The following is a 26,196-nucleotide window of genomic DNA, read 5'->3' on the forward strand; positions in this document are numbered from 1 at the left end:
ATTTTAAAAGCCTACCTTTGTTGAATATTTTGGCAGTGTTCTCCAAATGCCAGTGAATTGCTGAACAAGTACTTGTCTACATCATAAGTGTATGGTGGCGGGGGGTTGAGATAGGGGGTGTCTCTGTACTTAAATCCATAATGGATTCACATCTCTGACAGAAGATGTGTATTTTACCAGCTTAGTAAAAAGGGCATGAGGTGAATATTTCAATATGGAGTACCTGTGTTCAAGAAAAATAGAACACATTTTTCAGCCTTAAAAGCATACGTGACTTGCGTACTTGCTACAGCCTCTAGAAAGAAGCTCCCAGAATAATTCCAGAAAGTATTACTGGATTCTTTCACTTTTAGGACGAGAAGGATCAGCAAGACTGGTACTTTCTGTAGCTGATGATAAGGCAGTTTGCCATGATGGAGAAGAAAATATATAAAAAGGAATATAAACATCCTATGTAAATGAGATTAGAGAGTTGCCAGCATATCCATCAGTTAATTGCACTGATAGAATTTGTCTTGCTTCTCTGCAAAGTATTGGTCAGAGAATATAAAAAGTGCTTTAAATATCACATCCTCAGCAGGTGTAAACTGAAGTAATTAACTGAAATTAATATAACTATGTTATTTATACCAGCTGAAAGATCTTTCTTGTGTGCAGGTCTGTTTTATTTCAGGATATACACTGTCAGCTGTGTAAAGGTAACTAAGGGGCTTTGGATTAATATAATCTTTCATCTTAATTGTGAAAGCCTTTATAGAGAAATAAATCCTAATACCTAAACAAAAGCTTTCCAGCATTAACATTTAGCAAGAGATTCTATACTGATGAGGTAGTGATTCAGGATATGTCGTCAGAATCAGGATAAATTTGTGTTTTTATTCTTTCAATTTGTACCATGGAATTCAGAAATTTGAGAATTTTCAAACAAACCAGGTAAGTGGAAGATAAGAACAAACTCTGAAGTGCGGCAACTAATACAGTACATAAATGGTGTCATGTCAGTATTTTCTGAATATTGCTTATATAATGGAAGTAAAAAGCAATAATTTAATTCAAAAGGTCAATCAATTTACCTTGCATAACTGTGCCTTTTTTTCATAGTATGCAATCACAGGTTTTGCTGCTTGGTAATAGCTTTCGATTCCTTCCTTGATGGTTTCAGCACTGTCAAAGTGCTGACTGCTCTGACTTCTCATCAAAAGGCGACTGCTCATGGTTTCTGCAGAGCAGTCCAGACAAAACACAAGTTTTGGTTCTCCAATCTAGAAAAAAAAAAGATAATAAGTATGCAAAGCAGTGTCCTGGCAAAGCCTATTTAGTTTGGATAACTTTAAAAAGAAATGCTACCGAAATAATCATCAAGAAAATTATTAGCAAATTACTTATTTGTTTTGGCAGAAATTATGCTTACTAAAAAACACCTCTTTTTGTAGCAGAATTTAGAGAACCTTGTCTTTAGGATCAAGACTTGATTGAACTCTACACATACAGAGAAGAAGAGAGAGGATCTGAAAAATTCTGGCTGCTTTGACTGAAGCTTATCAATATATTCATCATTTGCAATTGTTTGATAAAAGCTTGATGCAAAAAGCACTGGACTCATGGTATGCTTGGCACGGTTATTCTATCCTTTAGTTTTTTTCAGTCTATGGAAAGTATATTTTTAATTTAGGGAGTGGTAAACTATAGCTTAGAGCTTCAAGAGTAAACCCAAGAAAATGTCCAAATTAAAGTGTGCCCACTTGAACTGGAAATGAGTAGCAACACACAGGCTCGGGAATACCATCAAATGCTTGTCATTGGACTTATTCACAGGAATATGTCCTGTGAATTATTTTGTGTCACACTGTATTTTATGTCAATATTTGCAGTGTAACTCTGCATCATTACTACCCATGGCATAAATGAAAGATCTGATATATACACTGCATTTTCAGATTGGTGGATCATTTCCAAATTCTGTGAGATGCCTACCACTTAGTGCTTTTTGGCTACTGCCAAACTAGTCCTGAGGGAAGGTCTGCCTTTTCCTATAAAAACATAAGTAAGGATTTATCTATTTTTATTCTCAGGCTTTGGGAAAGATAGTAAGTAATTGTCTCTATCTGCATTTGACATCAGATACTTTGGTACTTTATGGGTGAAAAATAACTTGCAAGAAACAACAAAATATTTCTGATAATATTTTAGGAGAGATCCAAAAGCTCTAAAAACCAATCTCTATCATTCTTTCCCCAAGATGATATAAATATACAAGTCTTTTGGAATAAACCTTGCAGTACACTCTGTCATGTGCCTTGCTCAGGCACAGCAGTGCCTGACACAAAGTTTTATCTGAGCAACAACTGTTGGTCTGAATCTAAAGTGATAAACTTCACTCTAGCAAGTAAAATAAAGGTGTTACAGGATCAGAAATAAATAATGTAATAGATTTTCCATGCAGTTATGCATTGAAGCTTTCAATGATGCTTTCAGGCTTTTTCTCATTCCTTCCAGCAGGGATTTGCAGAACATCTTATAGAAAAGAGTGAGAAAGTCTTGAGACAAGATAACTGTTCTTCACGCTAGTGACCATTAGATACTTATGTTTTTTCCATGGCTACATGGCAAAGGAAATCTAAATGACTGATACATGGAAACTGATGTTGCTACCCTAGTTTGCATTCTTTATAGAATTAAATATTCTAAAGGTAAATATTTCATGTTAGGCCTTGTGGCTTTGGGGATCGTTGCATTGTGTTGACCTTTCTACTACTTTAATGAGTTTCTAAGAGACAGCTGAATCTAAGGGATTATCCTGGACAGTTCAATGACAGGCTTTTTTCCAAGCATTTTTTCCATACGGACGAGAAAACATTAATGTCATTAGCATTAGCAGCAGCGGTTGGATTTCAAAAGCCAACGAGGCAGTTTTAACATTGCAGAGACTTAAATCAATTTAAAAACAGATGTGGGCTTAAGCAATGATTTCAACAAATGCCCTTTTTGTCTAATTGAATTAAGATTGTGAGAAATTATTCTGCCTCCTGCCCCCCCCCATTTGCTATTGAAAAATCCACATGGTGCTCTTAAAAGTTTCAACATATTCTCCTGACTTCAAAACGTTACAGAAACTTCACTCCTAAATGTTAAATACTGCAAAAAGTAAAAGTAATGACCCTATCAGATTTACAGCAATTTTTATTACTTTTTAAATTAGTGTTTTATTGACACAATTTACCTTAAACACTACATTTTGTGGGACATCTGCAGGAAGCTAAATAAGTCTAATGTATTGTGTCTTCAGTCTGTTTTATTGGATGTCTTACAACATAAAAAAGCTACTCAATCTGGTAAAGTGGAACTTGCAATTTAATATTGTTTTCTACTTCTCACATATAGCAGAAAGATCATGGAGGGAACAAAGAGAGATGTGGACTTTTGCTTCTCTAAAATTATGGCTAGTAAAAAGTTCAGTTATATCACAGAAAGGATTTGGGCAAAATGTGCTGAAGAATAAACTGTTTCTACATATCTGATTCTAGTTAGGGCTGTCAGTCTTTTAAATATAAGCACTATTCCAAAAGTCTTCTAAATAGAACAGCTCTTTGTTAACAATTATGTTTTTTGCACACCATGTAGATAGTAGTATTATTCATATGCACTTTGCCACCATTAATTTATACAGTCTATGTCCACCTCATTTCATTCAATTACAGCATAGGAAGAACTTCTGACCACCCTTTAGAAAGAATTGCAGACCATTATCTCAGTAATGAGTCATTTAAAAAAAACTTCATAGAATTTCTGAATAGCCAAATTCACCCTGCAAAAGCTGAAGTGGAAGCATCGATTCAAAACAGGTATGACCTACCAATTTCAAAGTTATCACTTGGTGTCCTTGTATTTTACTCCAAATGCCAAAGAAGGTTCAGGACTACAAGATCTTTTGCTGTGATTGTGTCTATGGGAACTGAAAGGGGCTCTGCTTTTCCACTGGATTAAGACCTGTTTGCCTGGCAATGCCACAGTCCAAGACACACTGATTTCCAAGAGTTATTTACAAGAGAAATCTCTAATGTCTTTTTAATAATCTGTGGCAATTTAGTAAAGGAACTAATAGGCCAACATTTCTGCGAATGGCTTCTCTACCAACTCCTAGCACCCATTATTTTTTCTAGTTTTTGATGCTGTCTGTAAGTCTTGATAGACTTTTGTGTTAATCAGCTAAATAAAGCAGCTGTTTTCAGGGAGAAAATAGATGATTCATTAAAGCTTTATTACCCTTCAAGCATGTATAGGACATTTGTGAAGTATAATTTGATAGAACATGTAGTTAACTATTTCCCTTAATTCAACACTTCCTTTCTTACAAGCCCTGGTAAATCCATTCATGGGTTTTATACAGAGTATTTTCTGCAGATTGAGAAATGGACAGCTGAGATTCCTAAGTAAGTCTTAGCACATACTGAGAAAATCAATAACTCTCAAAACTGCCACACAGTCACTTGCAAAACACTCTTTTTATGGTTATATCACCTGTTACTCATGACAAAAATGTAATCTGTTTACTGATTCAAAGTGGCAGCAAGCTTTAGCAGATCCGGCTCAATGGTAAGAGGTATTAATTGTGGTGACACAGACCTTCATGTACCTCCACCATGTAGTGCTTGATGATATTTTCATGAGAAGTGTAGCAACCATCCAATAGAATTAGAAAACTCACTCTAAAAATGGTAATTTTCACTAAATGAGAATCGCTCCCAGTTTTTATAAAAAATCTAGCTAAAATAATCCTTTACTGTCTGCGTAGGCAAGGGCAAAAGCTACAATCACTATATTAATGGGGTGCCAAAGTCTCAGTGATCAGCAGCAAAACTCTATTTTTGGGGCTGATGGATTGGCTCTTTACAAAAAAAACCCTGTTGAAATCCACTGAAGATGGAGCGGCACTAGAAGTACAGTCCTATCTTAATAGGAGTAGTAACAGAATTACAACTACACGGTCACCTTGCTCTCAAACTCTTTTGCTTCTTTCAGCTCCCGGGGATAACCATCGATCAGAAATCCTTTTGTGTCCCCTAAATTGGCAACCATGGCTTCCTTCAGTAGCTCTAGGACAATACCCTGCATTGGAAAGAAAGGAAGTTACTTGATTAATTAATAAGAAAGTCTGGTATCTTTATTTGTTACACCAACGTTAGTTCTATGCCCTTGAGAACCACTCTGATCTGTTTTGCTAAAAGCAGGTCCTGCAAATGCAGGTGTTTTTCTTTGGTACCTGCACATGCTACACAAATCTAGTTTTGCAACCCACCCAAGAGTTTCCAAAGTATCCTCTGCATAGCTGGAAATATTTCATAGTTTCAAAATTAATGTTACTATCTGTGAAACTTTGGGGGCAGTGCTGCTAATTTTTCTAATCTGATTGCATTTAGTTCTGTCACTGATAATAATTATATTACATGGAATGTGATAAGACACCCCCTTTGATCAAACACACTGAAGAGCAAAGCAATCAAAATCAAGTCTCATCATAGCTTTTATTTTCCCGTGAACAGCACTTCCCAGTATATTTCATTAGCAAGCACATACTACAATCTAACTGCACTTGCTGAAGACCCATCAAGAGGTCAGGCTGCAGACCTGCCACGTGAAAGTCAAGTTCAGCTGAGAACAACAAACTGTCTTCATAGTCTCCATTAAACTGCAGTCCAGCTACTCTGGGATGTTAGCCAGCTCTGCAGGGAAACACTGCAGGTATTGTAAATTAGAGCAGCTGCCAGGAGGACCAGCTCTGAATTTGAAATGCAAAGCTATAAAATGGACATAAAGTTTCTGTTTCCTGTACTTATTCTTGTATTCCGCAATGTATAGTACAGCATCTGTCTCACTGTATTTTTGAGTAATCTATATTGTGTATGGGAATCTGAAATGTAAACAGCTACTGGCACAGAAAGGGAAAAGAAGTGCCACAGATCTGGCAATGAGGAAACTTCTCCCTCAAGTTGCAGATTCATTTTCCTTAAATATGAATAACCTCTTATTTCCACCCTTTTAGACAATCTATATACTACCGTTGCTCTTAACAATTCAGACCACAGATAAAACTGTAGCTTACTCCTGGCACAGGTTCACCACATTCCATGATGTCTTTGATCAATTTACTTCTCTCTGATAATGACGATAACTCATTTTGGAGAAGGTCACCAGTGGACAGGTGAGTAAATCCATACTTCTTCACTAACTGTTCACATTGGCTGCCTTTGCCAGACCCAGGACCACCTTTGTAAGGGAAAAATGTCAAGAATTAGAAAGAAAGAAGTGCATTTTCTCAATTTATAGCAACTGAGAAAATTGAAGGAAATTGATATGACTATGATATTATTATTTTTTTATTTTTTAGCAAAAACACTCTATATAGTAGAACAAATCATATAATTCCTTTCCGATACACTACAGCGCTGACTCCAAAAATGTGTGTTGAAATCAAAGGAGTCACAACAATGTGAAATGTCTTGCAAAAGAGAACCTGTTCCTAAAACACAATTACCATGTCAATGAAATACATTAAACAGGGAGCAGGGGAGGGGATTTGATTCCGTACACATTCAGGCTTGCTAGTTGCAACAAATACTAGCAAATTAATCTTCCCTGCATCCCTGCGAAGGAAATGTTTTGCCCTCAGTTGTGTGGAATGGAAAGGTATAAGCAGAGATGGTGAAACCTGACTGTGTTATGTGGCATACATGTGGGAGCACAGCAGCTAAATCCTTTTGCCCTGTGGCAAATGCAAAAGCACAACTTCACTGAGCTTGCTCCCTCTTCCCCTGAGCTGGAAAGCTTTCACAGGTGCTGGTACATCTGCCGATAACCAAAAGCCACATACAGAAGCAGCTAAATGCTGGCGAAGGCTTGATCCTACAGCTCCCTGAAACTGTGGTATCAACTCGCTCTTCATGCGTGCTGCAGGGAAATGTAGGTGCCTAGTGCTCAGTGATGCACGGCACCCTGTCACCACTCGTTCACCTGTATTCAGACGGGAGCTGGAAAATCACCTTGGACCAGGGCTCAGATTCAAACAGCTGTAGGGGTAAGGGCAGTCTCAGCAGCTGAGGTGAAGCTGCTGAGGTGATTCTTCCACCAGCTGAAGGGAAGGCACCTGCAGCCCACCACAGCTGCAGGCCGGGTTTTGCTTCTCCCAGGGGCCTGTGGGTGACAGAAAGGGCGGGAGGGGAAGGGCAGCAACTTGGGTGGGTGCTGCAGGTGTCCTCCTGTCAGCAGTGCCTCAGGGATACACCTCAAGCCACCCTGCTTCCTCTAGGACTGTATCAACAGTCCCCAAACACACAACCTCTGGCAGGTATTCTTTCTGGGGTCTGCTCGGAGATGGTGGACGCTGCCTCGTGCTCCGGGTGCTGGCACTGCCCTGTCCCACCTCCTCACAGGAAGGTGGCGTCTCCTGCCTCCTCACCCTGATGGCTCACCCCATGAAAGGCCAGGGGCCTTCTCAGCCACTTGCTGAGCAGTAGCCACCCCAGGCTGGCTGGTCAGATCACCAAAATGGCCAAAAGCTTCATCTTGTGAACCCTGCTCCTGTGGTGGTGACCTCCAGAGCTGTTGGAGGATCTGAGGTGAGTGTTCCGCAAGGTTACGGCTGTGGGAGAACCTGAGGCGGCCATGTTGGTGTCCAGGGTGGGGGGAGGCCTAGAAAGTAATTTAATGTTGCAGGTATTGGTGTTTGGGGAGAAATTTCAAGGTGTGTGGCAGTCAGCAGCATTTTTATAATCTTTGATGGATCTGTTTGGAAGAACTACATAAGCAGGAGGTAATTACACCCTTTCAGGTGGACAGTACTCAAAAATCAAAAGAAGAGGCAAGGCTGTATGCTTAAAATTAAAGATAAAAAATCACACTCTATTAAAAACTTTTTTTTTTTTAAAGCATATGACTTGCATATTTATTAACTATCGGGAATCACAGATATGCCAATATGGCTCTATTATGTGGACTTAAGATGCTCGAACAAGTGATGATAAGCAGTGTGCTTTTTGTTTTTGTTTATCTTTCTGTTAATGAATACAGGAATAACACATTCACAGTGTAGTGAATGTGGCATCATCTCCTCCCACCTTGAAATTTCTTCTAACTTTTGCATTCAATTTAAGAAATAACTGCACCAAGTCTATAATTTTCAGAGAAGATACAGTACTGTAGCTGAGAATAAAATCTGGGTCATAAGGCAGTTGCAACAAAGGAGCGGTTTTGTCTAGCGTAACCTGCAGTCTTCTACTTCAGATTCACAAAGATAATCATCAGCCTGTGGTGTGAGGATCACAATTGTGCTATGGTTTTAGCTAGAGAGTCTTTTTCACAGTCATTTTCTTTCCAGTGTGGGTTACTTGCTGTTATTGTATTGCTTTAATAAAAAGAAAACCATACTTCTGTAAAAGCAGCCATTGGCAGAAAACAAGGAGTAAATAAGAATGGCTATAGAGGAACAGGTATAGAGATGTTATAGACAAACTACATGTAAATATCTGTAATGGCAAACTGTTTCTGGTCTGTTTTTTAGATGAGCAATTTTGTGTGTGCATGTGCTTGTTTACATATTCTGTCTTCTGGACTTATACATTAGCAGTGCAGTAATTTCATCCTACTTCTTTAGAATATACCCAGTATTAGGTAAACAGATGGGATGTAGAATAAGGTAATTTTTATAGCTATGTAACAGTTTCTCTCCTGAATGTAGAGCCAAAATAGAAATTCCATGGTGTCCCTTCACATACTAAATAAAACTAGATCTCTTTTCAGAAATAACAATACAAGAACAATTTTAGGTTGTTTAATTACTAGATAAATCCTCAGAAAAGCTAATGCATTTCTATAATACCTTTATCTCTTAGTATTTTAAAGAGAATGCTGTCAAAGTGAAACAATATGCAGGACATACGCTGTAACGACCATTACTGTTCTCCCAAAACATTAAAGTTGACTGTTTATTTTCACAGAAGAGTTCCAACAAAGCTGATATTAAAATGCTGAGCCTTTTAAAGAGGAGAAGATGTAATTAAATAACAACTATGTGCTGAAAGTGGTAATTTTCATGGCCACTACTATTAATTTCGCATAACTTGACGTGTAGCCAAGTATCCTATTGCCTGATAAGTGTATGTGACCCACTTTACAGTCTTGTGTTTTTCTTATCAACAAATGAGCTTGCAACTCTTACTTTGCCTGATCTGAAAGGAGACTGAATGCCTCCAGGGAATTCAGCATTCCTGAGCATACTCAGCATTTATGTCAGTATTAATTTATATACATGAAGTTCGAATATTAGTAATGTCTTAAATTCTGGCCTTCAGAGGGAGTTAATGTGATTGCAAAAGAGCTATCAAGATGGGAAAGGGCACTTCCTTCCTAATTAGTACTTCCTTTCTGCTTGGGGTACATATTTAAAGGAGTGCTACATAAGTGGCTTTAACAACAAACAAATCCCACAGTTGTGAGGTATATCATAATTTTTGCAACACTACAAATTGATATTTTATTGTTTTAGAGGGTCTCTTTATTAAATCTATGCATCTTTCTTTTAAAAAAAATGAGAAAAATAACTTAATTGAGGGAAGCTTATAATAAAACAGCAGCTGCATATTAAACATAACAAAAGCTATTACAAAGATATCTTCAGATAGGAAGCCTTCACCACAAGGCTTGTTACGCTGTTTTTCAAACATAAAGAACTGGAGGCTGTGAAAAAGGTGGTGAAGTTTCCACAATAGCTCGATTGTTTGGAGGAGAAAAACATGCCCCCACTTTCATTGCGAAGGTGTATGATTCTTTGTGAACACTGTCACTTTTTGGTATGCTGTCGTCTTTTATTCTGCCTACATATATTTGGGAAAAAGCTTGTGTTAAACCAGTGACAAACTGATTCTCAAGTAACTTGCTATTCACATTTAATCGTGTTCTTTTCTAACTTGTGCATATGACATGAAGTTAAAGTATAGAAATTACGAATGTGCTGTGACCTATAGGAAAATGTAGAATAAGTGTGTGGAGTTTGAACTTGAATATGTCCATCTATGCTTGTTTACAAGGAACAGTTGGTTTGGGCATGTTCCCTATCAGCAGATAAGCAATGGGGAGCTAACTGGAGATCAGCTATTGTGGAGATCAGAGGCTTCCAGGGTCAGGTCAGCATGGTTACACCTTGATGAGATCATGAAGACGTAGGAGAGCTTCTACCAACTCTTCATTTTTCTAATCAGGCTCACAGCTGTGTAAAGAGGTTGCAGCCAGGAGCTGCGTGGCTTCACTCTGCAGGCTCCTGCTGCAGCAGACTGTGCAGCTCCCTGCTCAGCAGCAAGGTCAGGGAAAAGGAGAGCATCTGTGAACTGCAGCAGGAGGGGGCACGAGGCCCTCCTTGAGCCAAAGGCCAAATTGCAATGGTCAAAACAGATGCATGTTACTACTGGATTTTGCATTCAGGATGTATTAATAGTAAAACTGCGCACTGCTCTTTGTTGGCCTTTACATACAGAATCTGAGAAATAGCAGTTCTTCAATGTTAGCATGTTTGTCAGCTATCTTATTATTTCTGAGTGCAGTATATACTGCTTTAAAGTTCATTCATTAACTTAACTAATAAAAATGTGCAGATTTAGAGATCGGGCGTATTGCTCACTGAGATGTATCTTGAAATCTTTTGTGTGTCCCTTTGTGATTTCTGGTGCAAAAAAGTGAGCAAATATCTGGAACCAGGGTACTAGACAATGCATAAAAATTACATGCAGTTTGGCATATTGATTTTTCTGTAAACAAGCTGGGATTAAAATGTCTGTGTGCTCTCTTAGCACGGATTTCTATTCCATTATGTTGATTCAGTTGCCTGTTCAATTGTATAAAAAAATCTTGGGATAAATAACTTTCTGGTAGCCCTGCCAACTTAGGTGGTCACCTTTCCTGCTTTAATTATTGACTGCAGAATTTCTTCATGGAGAGCCGTTCAAGGGCGGGAAAAGAGTGGTCTCGGTGGGGAGAAATGACAACTGCCTGAGCAGCACTTCTGAATATTTAACAGCAGCCTGCACTAGATCGTAAACAGATCTTCCAACAAACTTACACCTGCTCTACCTCAGGCCCTAGTCACCCTCAGACTATGAAAAACTGCAAGTCTATGCATGTGATTCAAATGTACTGGTCTGGCCTAGAGCACAGCATCACAAATGGATGAATTAATGATGCTAGGGGGAGCTGGGACTGCCGCAGGGAGCAAGCAGGGAGAGGAACAAGCCACGTGAGCAGTCTGTGAACTGGCTTTGCTGGCAGAAATATTAGTGAAGGGAAAACTGCCATACCGACAGACTGGGGTGTCTCTGTGTTAAACCTGCTAAATCTTGTGAGTTTATCATATAGCAGTGACATACATATTGCACGCTATGAACATCAGCATAAAATGCCAGCAGCAGAATTTACAAGAATCTCACCATTTATTTTAAAATATCTCAATTTATATACCTTGCTTTTGTAATGGGTATTATCCTTGTGTCATCCAGTGTCATGGGAAAGTGCTTGCAGGTGAAACCTAGCTGTACAATGAAGCCTCAGAAGTCAGAATTGAAAACAAAATAATCCTAGTCAAACTATCTTTATATTCAGGCTATGATTTTTTGGAGGCCTTGATCAATTTGGTAATTCTACTAAGGCTACTTGGATTATTTATACAAATACAAAAAGCTTAGCTTCAGAACATAGCATCTGAAGGCTCCTCAGTAGCACCTAGACTAAAATCCATACCTGAACAAAAGATTAGTTAAACCATATAGGAATGCTGCTGCTACTTAAAAACAAATAAAATCTTTTCTTCTGAAAGAGGATTTTAATGAGAAAACAACCTGGACTGCATGTCATGGGGATGTGGCTTGGGACATCACTGAGGTTTATTCGCTCCAAGAAAACACGTTGGAGTTCTTTTCCCTGCCCCAGCTTGCATTTTCTTGGAAAATTACATTCTGCTCCTTTGAGGTTTCTTGAAAACTTTCTTTTTTCTTTGCATAATTTTCAGTGATCAGACTCAAGTCACGTGTAAGTCAACTTTACTGCCTAGGCAAATTAGTATATGTTTGGCTAGTGTGTATAGTGTAAAACCTGGAGTGCGTGAGGGTCAACAAACTACTGAGGCTGATTTACTTTCCTGAAAAGGCCCCAAGAAAAACAACCCTGTGGCCCGCTGACCTAGCACCAGCATAAAGTCTGAAAAATAACGCGTTTTATTTTCACTACCTGGCTCTAGCAAAATGAAGATTTTGCAGCCAAATGAGTGACCTTGGCAATTTCACGTTGGTCAGATCAAAAAAGTGAAGTCCAGAAAAATTTACCCTCACTCCTTACATCAGACTTCTAGAAGTTTTTTAGGAGGTTATTTTTTGGGAAAATTATATATCGTTCTACATAATCTGAAAAGTAACCCGTGTTTGGACTTAGTCAAATTTTCTATTATAACATTTTCAGTGAAGGAAACTTGAGGTTTTCACAGAATCACAGAATCGAAGAGGTTGGAAGGGACCTCAAAAGATCATCGGGTCCAACCCCCCTGCCAAAGCAGGCTTTTGATTAAGCCAGTTTTTCCTCTATTCCTAGAAATAAGTTAATGGAAAATCTGAAATTGATTTAAGGATGGGAATAAATAGAGAAGAGGTGAATTTTAAGTTTCAAGCTGGAAGATGACTAGTGGATGGTCTATTTAAAAAAAATAATTTGTAAGTGGAGTTAAAAACCACTCCTTGAAAAGGAGAGAGCACTCCAAAGTTATATGAGAAATATGCCTTACCACAGGCAATTTTAAAGACAAAATTCCCTGAGCTGCTTCACATTTTTTTAATGTCTGTACAAACCCAAATGTAATTTCCCAATAAGATATGTGAAGAAGAGAGAAGGTAAAATTTGTCACTGGCAAACAGCAGGAAGATGTACTCCAGTAAGTGTGGCATTACAGTTTTCTTGAAGGTTAAGAATTAAGTATTATGTATTTTTTTCCCCTAAGAGAAGGCTCCGATGAGCTGTTCGGTAACCTAATTATGTCAAACGCATCGTATGCAATATATATCTGCAATAAACTGAGTCAACTCGTATTTGGGATAAGACAGGGTAAGCTAGAATTACAACACACAGACATGTCATCTACTAACAGGATCTTTTTAGGTTGGAAGAAACCTCTTGGGATCTTCAACCCTGTTAAAGTATGACCAGCTGGAGCAGGCTGACCAGGACTGAGCCCAGTCAGGTTTTGAGTACCTTCAGGGATGGAGACTACAGCCTCTCTGGGCAATCTGTTCCACTGTTTGACTACCCTGAGAGTGGAAAAACAAGTGTTTCCTTGTGCTCAGGTGGAATTTCATGTGTATTAAGTTGTCCCCACTGCCTCTTCTCCTGTCACTGGGTGCTTCCGAGAAGAGTTTAGCTCCCTCATCTTCAATCCCTCTGTTCAGGTGCTTCAGGCACACACATTGGTAAGATCCCCTGGAGCCTTCCCTTCTCCAGGCTGAGTTCCAGCTCTCTCAGCCTCTCATAGACTCTCTTCAGCAAGTCAGTATCTTTCTTCTGCTGGAGAGCCCACAGCTGGATGCAGTCCTCCAGGTGCAGCTTCCCCAGTGAGCAGCAGGGAGGTCATCTCACTTGACCTGCTGGCATTGAAGTGATTTTGTCTCCTGAATTCTGAATGAAACTTCCATTCATTTATGACTCATTTCAGAAGTCACATTTCTTTTTTTCTTAGGGCACAAAGTGACTTACTTTTTATGTAATACCTGTACTTGGGTCTCTCTCCTTAGGTCCATTGAAATGTACTGCTCTTGCTTAGTTTTACAAAACTTCTCTGAAAAACTCTGATTTTTAAGGAAAGCAATGATCCTTTCCAGCTTTCAGTTGAAACTTGTTAATCTTCTGGTTATAATATTTTTCAAAAGGCTGTTCCAAGTGTTTGTGGCTTACATGAGTCACATTTATCTAATAATGGATATTGACATGATGCTTTTCCTCTGTGGACTTCCAGAAAGGAAATATAATGTAAAGCTTGAATCTCCATTGACTTTTAATGGCACATTAAGCAAATGCGGGAGTGAAACTGGTATTTACAGATGATGATTTGCATATGAAGAGGTAAAGAGACCTGACTTTTTCACCTAAACCTTAAAGTTATAAGCCAGAAGTCCAAGCTAGTAATATCTTAGCTAACGCCTGAGTCAGCTCTGTCATATGGGATCACACAGCAGTGCTGTAACTGCAGAACTAAGGTCACTTTGAATCAGTTCACACTTGGACATATTTCCTGCTCTGAACTTTACACAGCCATTGTTAGCATGGCCAGTGCCAGGTTAAGAACATGATATCAATTTCTAACTCCTTTTCCAAAGACTGCACCCCCACTGTAGAGTAAATACTCAGCCAAACCCTTCTGCTAAACTTTAAAAGAAATCACAGAAGTAAAACCAAAACACATGGATTTTCAAATGTAGCAGTCAGATAAGGAATCCTACTTACCAACTACAAAAATGATGTTTGATTTCCTCAGGTCTTCTGAAAAATCTAAGATAAAAATAAAAATTCTTGAGTTGGCAGCACCTACTCATTTTCATCTTGCCTACTTTCCACAGTGATTTTTTTTTTCCCCTGGATTTGCTTTCTGCTATAATGCTGTGCATTCCAAAAGACACAATTATCTTGCTTATTTATCCCCCAGCCTTGTAGCTGTTGCTGCAGATATGATTTAAAAAAAACAATAAAAATGTCACCTGAAAACTAGACCTTGCATATATACATTGACTTAAATAAAAAATGAGAAGCAGATAAATCTTGATGTAATAATGTGCCTCCCAAGCCATTGCATCTTTCTTTGAATGTATAATTAGATTGTAATTGGTACAGAAATTTGTCCACATCCCATTAAGATTATATTTGGTGTACTATATCTGAGAGGTAGTCTTAAATTCCTTTGTCTCAGATCAGCCAAATAATGTGTCATTTTAGCATCAAAACTATTGTATGTACTAAAGTGCTCCCTTTTACTGAAGCTTTTTTTTTTTTTGAAGCAATTCCTTCTAGTCTGAGTCCTAGTCACTGCCCTGATTATACCAAGATAAAGGGCAATCCTGCACCATCTGAGCCTGCTGGAATTTTATTATGTCTTTCAGTAAACCACTTCCAACACACATTCATTTACCACGTATAATTTTGTTTAATGTGTTATGTAGAAGCATCTACATCTCTTACTACATATTGTGATTAGATGTAGAAGGTTTTCATTAATCATTACGTTCATCTTGGACTCTTAGCAGCTCATACTTTCCAACAAGCTTTTCATAAGTGCCAATGTCTGAAGCCATCTATCTGGTATGATTAACAGTCATGTTTTCAAATAATTTTGGAGTGTAGAAATGTCTTTTATAAGCTTTGTGTTCAAAGAGAATTCACATGGCAATATTTTGAGACAACTTTCATGCTATAAATAATCTGAATTCATTTTTCTTTTTATGTAGCTTTTTAAATATAAGGGGAAATGAAAGGTTTCGAAATTAAATGCAAAATTATACTGAAAAAGAAACTCACCTCCTGTGCTCTCATAACCAGAAAAACTTGACTGATCCTCCTCCTGTTAATTAAGCAATTGACAAATTGAAATGGATTTTTCTTGAACAGTTTGCATCACTTCTTCTATCTGCTTATCTGTATGTCTACATCTTCTCCATTTTCTAACCCTTTGAGTTTTAATCTATGTTGAGACAAGGTTAACAATCTCACAGGAATGTTTCAGTCTGTACGGTGTGAACATGGAGAACCGAAGGTAACTGTAGGTGATTCACTGGCACACACTGGTTTCTGTGAGGAACAGCTTTGTGTGCTTCAGTGTCCAGATGCACAGCTCCAGACCATCAAATAAGCAGCCACTGTGCACGCTGAATTGCTTTGGGAGTGTGGTATGATAAGCTGTATGTGCTGGAAAGGCAACACTGGAGCAAGTGCTAGAAGTGAGCTACAGTATGAAGACAAAATTAGCCTTTGGTCCAAACCAACTTGAATTTGCTGACCTTCAGAATGCAGTGCAAGCTACAACCTGTTATAAAGGCTGCTGAACTACAAAGAGGGATCACACCAGGGGAATGGGAAACTTAGTATGTTTTTTTTTTTTCCCTGATGGTTGGCCATTTGGGGTTATTTTGCCGTGTCCTGTATGGTATAACCAACAAAGATTTATGGATGCTGGCCAGTGAGAGCATCAGAGTGGGAATTCTTTGCTCTTCATATAAATCAGAATTATATACGTATATGCAGGATGTAGTCTGGGTTATGTAGTGTCAATACATTCATGTTGTTAGTGCCATAATCTAGTCTATAAAATATCAATAATAACCTTGACATTAACATGCATATATTACATAATCACTGCACAATATCAGCCCAGTACATATTATGCTAGTCCCCTCAAAATAACTTTGTGAATTCTATGTATTTATCTTCAGTACTAGCGCAGGGTTATCAGGCTGTAGTCTTCTGGAGTTCTGCTTCAGTATGGTGTCAGAAACACCCACCGTTAGGACCATGTATTGCTGCGTGCGTAGATTAAGGGGAACGAACAGCATGGTGACCAGAACAGATAAACTGCTGGCTGCTGCATTTCGCAGGGCTCATGCACTACGCTTGCAGGTTTCTCCCTGTGTTCCCATTATCACTAAAACACAAGCGCTCTTCATTAGGCTGAAGTACCATTACACCGACCACGCAGAACACTTTCGTTCTCTGATTTGCAGTGATTCTCAGCCTATTATGCTGCAGTAGGCTTGCCTTTATCTTCTTTCAGAATGCAAAATTAAAGTTTGCAAGAGTATTCCAGGGGAAAAATGTCAAAATGGAAGTTTTTTCCCTACAATTCAAGTGACAGAATTAATCCTGCATTTTTTCTGAAGTAATAATACAATAAAATTTTTGACCCTACAAAGGATATGTTACATATAAAAGGCCTGGTTTTAGATTCAGCTTCTTATCATGCGTTTGAATGTTTATGAATGCAAGTCACTTTAGGCACAAAGTTTAGAGTAAGGTTTCTTTAAAAATCAAGATCACAGTCACCAGTTTACCTTGTGATCAAATGAATGAGGCATTCCTTCTTTCAAGTAATGCTCTTTCAAATAATATACTTTGTTCTCCCTTGTAATTGCAGAATGAAATTGCCTCGATAACCCTGGTGGGCTGCTCAGAGCAGCAGGTGATAACAAAGGTCCATTAAAGTCAGGAACAGCTCTCATTTTTTAGAGCTGAAATATGTAAGAACTAGAGACAAAGGTGAGGCTAAATAAGCTATCAGCCTTTTTTTTTTTTTTTTTTTAAGTATTATTATTATTCGACCAACCTTATCTGCTTTAATAGACCAACAGGTTAACTAGCCAACCAGTCGTGTTCACATAAGGAATAAGGGCTATGAAAGGCCATTAAAGTGGATTCTAATTACAGCTCAAAAGCAGGTAAACAAGAAGTTTCAGTCACGCTGACCAACACAGAAATTCAAAATAAGAAATCCTGTTTATACCAGTACCTGGTCATCTTTCAGGTATAGAAATACTGGTTTTAAAAGAAGTAATTTTTTTCCACTTTTTTTTCCCCCTCCGAAAGGCACCTGTTCTATAATTCTAGGAGACAACTCAACATGCAGCTTGATGTGAGTGGGACCGCTGGCCCCACTGAACTTCCCTGGCAAAACAAGCTCTCCACAGTTCACAGAATAAGTCATGCTATAAAAACATTTATTTCACACAGAATTCAATGGCACCCAGCTCAGAGTGGAAAGAGGTCCTGACAGCTTGGTCTCTAGGGGAGTTGTGAGAGATGTCTGGAGGAACAAATTAGAACAGTGGGTCCGCAGTCGGTTTGACTCTGAGGATAAGGTGTTCACAGCTTTTGTTATTCTGTATGTAAGTTCTACTCAGAACTATTTCCCTTCATCCATTTCTTCCTAGTCTCCTCAAAAGTACAATCAGTTTTCCTCCTGATTTGGGTCAAGAAAGCCATACTTTACAGCATGGAGTCCTTTGTGGAGAGTAGCAGGCTTGCATCCTGGTTAATCCCACTGTGCTTGTGGTTTATGTTTGACAATACCTACTTCTAGCAGCATATTTCTAGCAAAAGGTCTCTAACCTGTGAATGACAGAACCTCTGTTGGCTTGAAAGCACTGTTCCACCGGGTTACCAAAGTGCATTGGAAAATAGCTGTTGGATTTAGCTAGTGACCGGATACAGAAAAGTGTCACCAATTCCTAAATATGATTTACACAGCATCGCCATCAGGAATGCAGTGAAACAGCAGCAGAACAGTCTTGGTATTCTCGGTGTAGCTGTTTCCATTTAGCTGAAAGCAAGGTAAGGAAGACAATCATACCTAATGAGCTCTGAAGAAAGGTGAGTGGTTTGTAATTCCAGCTGCCTCTAAAGCCATGTAACATCTACAGATATTATCCAGAAACATCAATTACTGGGGCACAGCTGATAGCAAATCCTAGAAGGAATATTCCATCTCATGCTTCAGCAAGTCAACCAATCTCTATCACAGATCTGGATAATATTGAACTTGAAAGTAACTTTGTATTTGGCTTCTGTGAGAATTTTCACCCTTTCTTCTGAGTTATTTGGCAGATGTTAAAACAAAAAATAGTGGAAGGACACTAAATAAGGCTGATCTGGGTCTGAAAGCAATTTGTATGTTATTAGCTGAATATTTTCCACACATGTATCTATTGTGCCATACTGGCAGTTCTGTGAGCAAATAAAAATATTTAAAAGGGGGGGGGGGGGGGGGGATAAGGAAGAATGTAGAAAAGATTTGTTGAAAATCAAAATTAATCTGTAAGTAAAAAAAAAAAAAGCAGCATAGGCAAATAACTTTATACATGTTGACATTCTGTACTGAAGTAAAGTACAGGCAAGAACTGATTATAGTTTTATTACAGTGATCTCATCAGCATCCCTTTAATGGGGACGTAGGTGTATATAACCACCAATTTCTCAGCACGCTGCAGTAGTATAGATCTCCCTTTGCTGCTGTTAGGTATGCAAAACACTTATACTCCTGTAGCATTTTATTTCTTCAAAGAACACTACAGTTCCACATAAATCATCCCTGTACTTCCTTTGGGAGTGGAGGTAATGGCATTATTTTAATTTTAGCAGAGACGTTTGGTGACTTGTCAATAAGAACGCAATTATATGTAGAAGTAGAGCCAGGTTTAGGACTTGGATGTCCAGTTTCACTTGTTCAGTCCACAGTATATTTGCTTTGAATTTCCTTTTCCTTAATAACGTAATATTAAATTAAATTTCAAATGTTTCTAGATGATGTTCCTACATCTAGTACCCTCAAAATCAACTTCAGCTGTCAATTAAATAAATTTTCTCACTGATTAAAAATGGTCAGGGGAATCAGAAAGCAGTATGAGGTCCAACACCCTCTGGATATACAATTTCTTTGTTTGAGCACGGTCCAGTCGGTCGCTGTCTGCGTGGTTGTAGAGTCTGACATCTCTTTTCAACTGCATTAGTAGCCACATGCCTATCACAGAGGCTGATATTCCAGATCAGATGTGTGCAGCAGCCTCTACTTGTCAAAATCTCGTGTCACTGACAGGTGCCCTTACGTCTGTAGTTTGGCTGCACTCAGACTACAGAGCATAAGGACTCTGAGCAAGCTTTAGCTAGGTGAATTTAAGTGTGAGAAGAAACTGGGGCTAGTCAGTGCCAAGCTGTGGAATTTCTCTTCTAAATTCCTGCTTTCCTGTAAGAGCGAATGTTTGGTTTTGATGAGATCTGCTGGGTTACTTGCTGGTTTTATGTATGGGCAATGGTCCCTGGGAACAGGTTTTATGAGCCATACAGTTGCTTGCCTTTAAATTTGATTTGTGACTCAAATCAGTTTTTGAGGTTGAGCTGCTTTCTGCAAGCTTCGTGTTGAGGTATGCCTCTGGAAAGGCGTGGGGGGGGGGGGGGGGGGCTGCTGTGCTCTGACCTCCTCTGGTCCAGAACTAATGAATATGTGTAAATAAGATAAGATTCACTATGAATGCGCTCAGACTTGAAGGCTTTTCTTTCCCCAGAAGGCATATCTTCTTATACGGTTCATACTGTTCAGCAGAGTGGAGTTATTTGTGTCAAAAGGGACTAATAGTAATTAGGATGAGAAAACAGTGCTAATGTTATTTGAGGTGATTTTTGTTTGTTATGCATACATCCAGGAAGTGCAGATACAATTATTTTTTTTGTAATAGCATCCACAAAATGCTGACAGATTAGATTCCTATGATTCCTCTTTACCTTTGAGTTCCTAGCAAAGACAAGAATTTCTATGCCACTTTACTTTTAAAATAAACCTTATTATCCATTCTTAAAAGAGGAGAAATTAATACCCATATAGAGATGGAAATGAATTTGTTTTAAACACTTATAAACCAAGATCATGCTTATCTTCATTTAAAGGATGTGCAGGATGTCTTCAGATTTTTCATTCTCATTCTTGATAGCATAAAGAAAAATACCCATCAGTAGTTTAGGGGGGAAAATTGCTATTTGTTTGCTGTACGTATGTGGTTTTCTTTAACTTTCTGTAGGCTATTTTATGCCAAAAATTACATGGGATTACTAAGAAGAAAATAAAAGTATAACCTATTTAGATTCATATTAATTTCCAGGCACTATCATGCTAGACAAAAAAAAAAAAAAAAAATCAAAGAAATTAACTTTTAAAGGGCAAACCTAACAAGCAAGGCATGCTGTGAGTATACCTTTTCCAGCAGGGCAGCAGCATTTTGCATGATCAGAGCAGCGTAAGAATGTTCTGGTAAATCAGACACTTCAGCTGCAATTTGTGCGGTGGGTTAAACATCTGACCTCGCGAGGACAGCAGTAGAACTTAGCAGCATGGGTTAGTGGTGGACTTTAGTACTAAGTTAAAGGTTGGACTAGGTGATCTTAGAGGTCTCTTTCAACCTGAATGATTCTATGATTATATCTGAACTGAAGAAGAACTGAGGCTTTTAAAATATACCTTTGTGCTTTGCAGACAGTAGAGAACACTCAACAGCTATATTTTCTGTGCATAGTTATTATCTATTGCTCATTTTAAAATACTTTATTATATACAGTTATGTTACTTTTCAGTAGATCTATTGTTATAAAAAGTTCCCAGAAAAAATACATATTTTTTTTCCTTTATCATTCCTCTTTTCTGCACCTTGTCATCACTCCTAAAATGATTCTTTTCTGTGTTGAGTATTTATGCTGCCTGGTGGAATTCTTCCCATGGGGGCTTTTTGTTACATTAAGCCACTGCAGCAGAGAAAAGTGCAGCAGAGAAAAGTGCAGCAGGAAACCTGCCGGTGCATTTCAACTGCAGACTCAGTGCTGCTTCGCTCCTGCTCTTAGGCTGCTAATGACAATGCTAATGAAAGTATCCCTCAAATTATACACCGTTGGCGCTATCTGCCAAGCTGGAATGCAGTTTTTTGTTTTTACTTTAGATGGTGAAGGCTCTTCTGCAGGACAGTCTCAAATAGAGTTCCAGTAAGACTGTGCTGCAAAGATGTCAAAGCTTTGACGAGATTCAGTTATGGTGGAACTCAGTGACCGGTTCCTTTGAAAGCACAAAAAGTTCAGGGTGTTACTTCCCACAGATAACCCACAGTGGTGTGTGTCTGCTGCCATGCATCATTATTGTTACCAGCCATTTGTCTTGCTAGCGTCAGCCCTACTATTTTATGAAAATGAAACTCAGGGATGGGTGCAGTAACCTGTGAGAAATAACCTGTCGTTAGTCTTAAAGATTTATTACAGCAATTCAAACCCTCTTTAAGAACAAAACGGCGAAGGAATCGAGGGCAGGGTGTAACTTCCACTTGTAATCTCCTGAGTTTTCTAAGAACATTTAATTTTCTATATGATGTATTTATTCCTTTATTTCTTTCTTTTAGATGAAAGTGCGTCCTCTCTTAGCTATGTCTGCAACAGTCTGTATGCTCAGAAATCTTTCCTATTGCTTGCTCCCTGTCAAGCTTGGTACAACCCATGCCCAGCGCAACACGCTACAGAGCGCACCCAAGGCTCTACACAGTACCACGTTTGTATAAAGCTCTGTTCTTTAAACTGCCAGTCAAATTTAGCACTGAAAGTGAAGAAAAAAAAAACAAAACAGTTTTGTTTCAGGATGGCACTGCAAAAATTAGCAGGCACCATTCCCATGAGTGGCAGATGATCAGGTCTTGAGACAGCGAGCAAGGGCTGGGGGCAGTGCTCTGCCCTGATCGCATTAGGCATTACAAAAAGCAGACACGTGCACAGGCACACGGCGTGCAGATATACGGCTCTCAGGATTGCAGCAGGGAGAAAGAGGGAAGAAATGTAGACCCAGGAAATGTGGCTAATGAGAACAGACCTTTTAAAATATGGAAATAGAGCATCGCCTGAAAGAATTTGGCATGGAGAAGGACGTGAACAGGGTGTTGTAAAATCAGACCAGCATGTGGCCTCACATCCTGTGATTTGCTGCTATTAAGACAGAATTTGACAGCTGTGCTCAAATCTTTCTCTCTCAACGACCTTTGAGACCAGCTTAACTTTTGACCGTGCTTATTCTAAGTTTACTAAAACACTTATTTGTGTTTTCTGAGTTAGTTTATAACAACAAGGAGCTTCTAGAGTATTTATAAAGAAGTAATCTGCTGAAAAGGATTTTAACCATGAGAACACTTCACTAGTCCAAGAGGCACTACTGTGAAGGAATTCTAAAACCAGGCCACTTCTCTCTCTCTATGAGCAGTATTTAAGCCCAAATTACTAAAGATTATACAGTCATTGGATACATAAGGACGAAAAAGACACCAAATAGGAAACACAGAGTTTCAAGAAAATACGTAGAGGATTATTTGTGTTTCTGTTGTACCCAGAGAAGCCACCCTGCTGTTTCGATACAAATAAGTTATTTAAAAAGCACTTCTCTATCCTGTACAGTAAAATAGCATCCTTGCAATCATTGCAGTTTAAAACATCAATGTAAAATTCTATAGTGTACTTTGACAGTGATTAGTAAATATTAATATTTGCTACAGAAGCGTTTCTTCCTTAATGCTTTAAAATATAGGAGTTGTTGCTAAAATGCTTTGAAGGAAGGGCTTTGGTAGTGGTCTTTTCAGGTGCTGGACTACGTGACCAGAGCCTGTCCATGGCCCTGTCTGAGGTGCCTAAATCTGGAGGGTGGATTTTAAAAGTACCGTTGCATTTCTTTAACAGCTCTAGGTGCAATGTGAAATGTTCCGATGTGGATCTTATTTGCATTAACTGTGTGGGATGCCAGATATTCTCCATGAATTATACAGGTTCTCTGGGCTGTAAAGGTAGACATGTAAAAGGCAGAACTCATAAATTTAGCTGCAAAGTTGTTTTTTATGCATGAAAGGAGAAGGCCTCTAGTTTGCCAACAGCGAGGCAAGCTGGTATTAGGAAAGGAGGTATGCTATCCTAGTACTATTTCCAGAAAAAATGAGGGTGAGGCATGATAAACTGTAATGCTTTGTTCTACAGACACCTTGCACAAGTCACAGAGCTGCCTGAGTTAATGCAGAAGTATTCAGTGGAGCATAAATGCGGCACATCTTGAAGAACGATGCTGTCACTGTAGTTTAAATCTCCAGTAACTCGCCTGAGCTCACCCTCCTTGTAACCGAGTCCTCACTGAAGCGTAATCGTGTCCTGTCCTGCCCACCACAGCTGCAGGAACAACTTCTGGTTCAAACACAGAAAAGAAGGAAACACCGAAACACCTAACCTTGACAGTTCAGTCCCCCCGAATACACACATCATCAGAAAGTAAAGCTAAATAATGTCAGTAAAAGGAGGAGCAAACAACTGTTTTCTGGCATTCCAAATTAAAAATGCAGATTGAGCTTATGGCAGTTTTTCTTGCCCATTTTGCTATGGTTTGCATGGGGGGAAACCAAGTGGTTAGCTTTCTTTTATATGCCTGAGATCAAAGTGTTCCATGGTGATATTGAAAGAGAGGAATAATTCTTCAAGCTTGCAAAATGATACAGAAGCACCAAAATACACTTGATTTGAGCTTATTAAGGGAGCACTTTGTAACAGGCAAACTGTAGTACTTTGTTTCTAGAACTGATTTTTTTTTTTTTAGCATTTAATAGGGTAGTTTCCATGGCAACTTGAACTGAACAGATTGTTCATTGACTTCAGTACATTTCTATTAAACATCTTTTCTCTGTAGTTAGGCCTGCCTCTCCAGCTCTTTCATCTATTTGGATGCTCATGCATTATTGTTTTTTTGCAGATATGCTTAAACTGAAATGGACTCCACTTTTCTGTGCTCTTTAACAAGCACAAACGTTGAGGGACAATTTCACAACTGTTCTCTAAGTTTCCAAGAGTCCATCTTCTTTTCTGTGTCACACTCTAGTTTTTAATCAGTTTCCCTGTAGAACCAGAATCTGTGGTTCAACTTCATGCCACTGTCTACTGGTGAAAGAGAAATGCACACCGCAGAGACGTTCAACATTAGGAGCCCAAAGGGCTTCTGGATACTTGTGATCATTTCACTCAGACTTGTAATTAATGCTGCACAGCATATGCAAATAAAACTGCCGTTATACCAGAAGGTCCCTACGTTCTCAAGTGAAGAGAAAGCACGATTAATATAATATATTGCAGATCTGATCCCCTTAAATAATTTAATCACTCTTTGTCCAATTTTGAAAGGCAGCTTTAGAAGTCCCAATGAAAGTTACTCCTGCTAATGGAAATGCACGGTTTGCTCTTTGCCATATTGTAATGTCAGCCTTGGAGCACTGTGTCTGAAGTGTTGAATAACTTTTGGACTGAATCTTCTAGGTGTAGAGAAAACGGAGTCAAAATACAGTTAAAACTGGTATAAAACACTGTAAATACAGGAAAGTAATCTTTGGTTTAATCCATAGTTTTAATTACAAGAGGCTTTAAATTTGCCGTTGCTCATGCATTTTAGGAACATTTGGGTTCTGCTTGTGCATTTGAAAGGCTTTCAGGGCCTTTTCATTATCTCTCTTGAATATTTCAGTTTCAAGGTAGGATAATCAGTCAGGCCAGAAATGTTGTTACACTCTTGGTAGCAACGGAGTCTGTTTTTCATCAGTTAGCAGCTTAAAGCTTTCCTCCTGCTCCCCTGCAGCCTAGATTTGTATGTGCTCTGGGTGGGAAGCGACAGCGAGCTGCAAGCAGAATTGTCACTGCATGGCAACAACTTTTAATCAAGAGGTTGTTTCCTCTCGTTAGAATGAGAGTAAATCTCTTCGAGAGCTTTTTTTTTTCCTCCACTACACTTTGGTTTTCCTTGTTGCTTTTCAAGTGAGCTGTCACATTTTCTAATTATAAAACATTCTGCACTTACATCAAAGATTGGGTTATGCAATTTACTTAATTCAATAGATTGCTTGTCACTGCTGAACAGAAAACCTTTTATTATCTTTCAGTCTTTTTTACATCTACTTTTCCTAGATCTTTGACATACTTGGAAAAAAAAAAAAACACACACACAAAAACAAAAACAGTCTTTCTGTTGCATATGCCATTGCGTTTACCTAATTGCACAAGTAAATGCAGTCTAACACTGGGAGGGCACAGAAGAAATACCTCAATTATAAACTGGTAGTTTCCCTTGTGGCACAAAAATGTGTTTTCATGTTCTGTAGATTTGAAAACATATTTGCTCTGTCCCCCAAAACACAGAAAATACAAAAACATTAGATATATAAAATATTTTAAAGAATTTTACTTGGACTTTACCTGCTGTTCATTACCTTGATTGTCATATTTCCCAAATTTTTAAGATTTCAATTCCACAACTACTTGTTCAGGAGTGTATTCACTCCACGATCACATAACTGTATGTTATAAGTTGTTCTTTAATTAGTCTAAATATTCCTCAGACTAGCTAAGATTGTCTTGAAAGCCTTGTTTTCACAAGAATATAATTGGATGCTCGTTTGTTCTGGAAGTCTTTTATAGTATTCACTGATGTGAATTTTTTTATGCTCCTTTTTGGTCTGAATGCACTTGAAATAAGCCAAATGGTAGATTTCTAATAAAAAATCTAGTTGTTAAAGTTAAAACTTGTCTGATCTTTGGAAACAAATGGCGTTATAT

At 38.5% G+C, this 26,196-nt stretch overlaps 1 protein-coding gene across 1 annotated transcript in view; it reads right to left on the reverse strand.

Annotated features, from left to right (window-relative positions):
- Positions 1–26,196, reverse strand: part of AK5 (adenylate kinase 5) — a 95,032-nt gene that overhangs the window by 10,125 nt on the left and 58,711 nt on the right. The window contains exons 9-13 of the mRNA XM_048059040.2: positions 15,586–15,628; positions 14,521–14,565; positions 6,101–6,264; positions 4,990–5,106; positions 1,074–1,262 (exon numbers count right to left, since the gene is read on the reverse strand). Coding sequence (XP_047914997.2) covers positions 1,074–1,262; positions 4,990–5,106; positions 6,101–6,264; positions 14,521–14,565; positions 15,586–15,628 — 558 coding nt within the window. The remainder of the gene's footprint in view (positions 1–1,073; positions 1,263–4,989; positions 5,107–6,100; positions 6,265–14,520; positions 14,566–15,585; positions 15,629–26,196) is intronic.

The sequence above is a fragment of the Anser cygnoides genome, chromosome 8 (genome assembly GCF_040182565.1).
Source record: "Anser cygnoides isolate HZ-2024a breed goose chromosome 8, Taihu_goose_T2T_genome, whole genome shotgun sequence".
NCBI classification, from domain to species: Eukaryota; Metazoa; Chordata; class Aves; order Anseriformes; family Anatidae; genus Anser; species Anser cygnoides.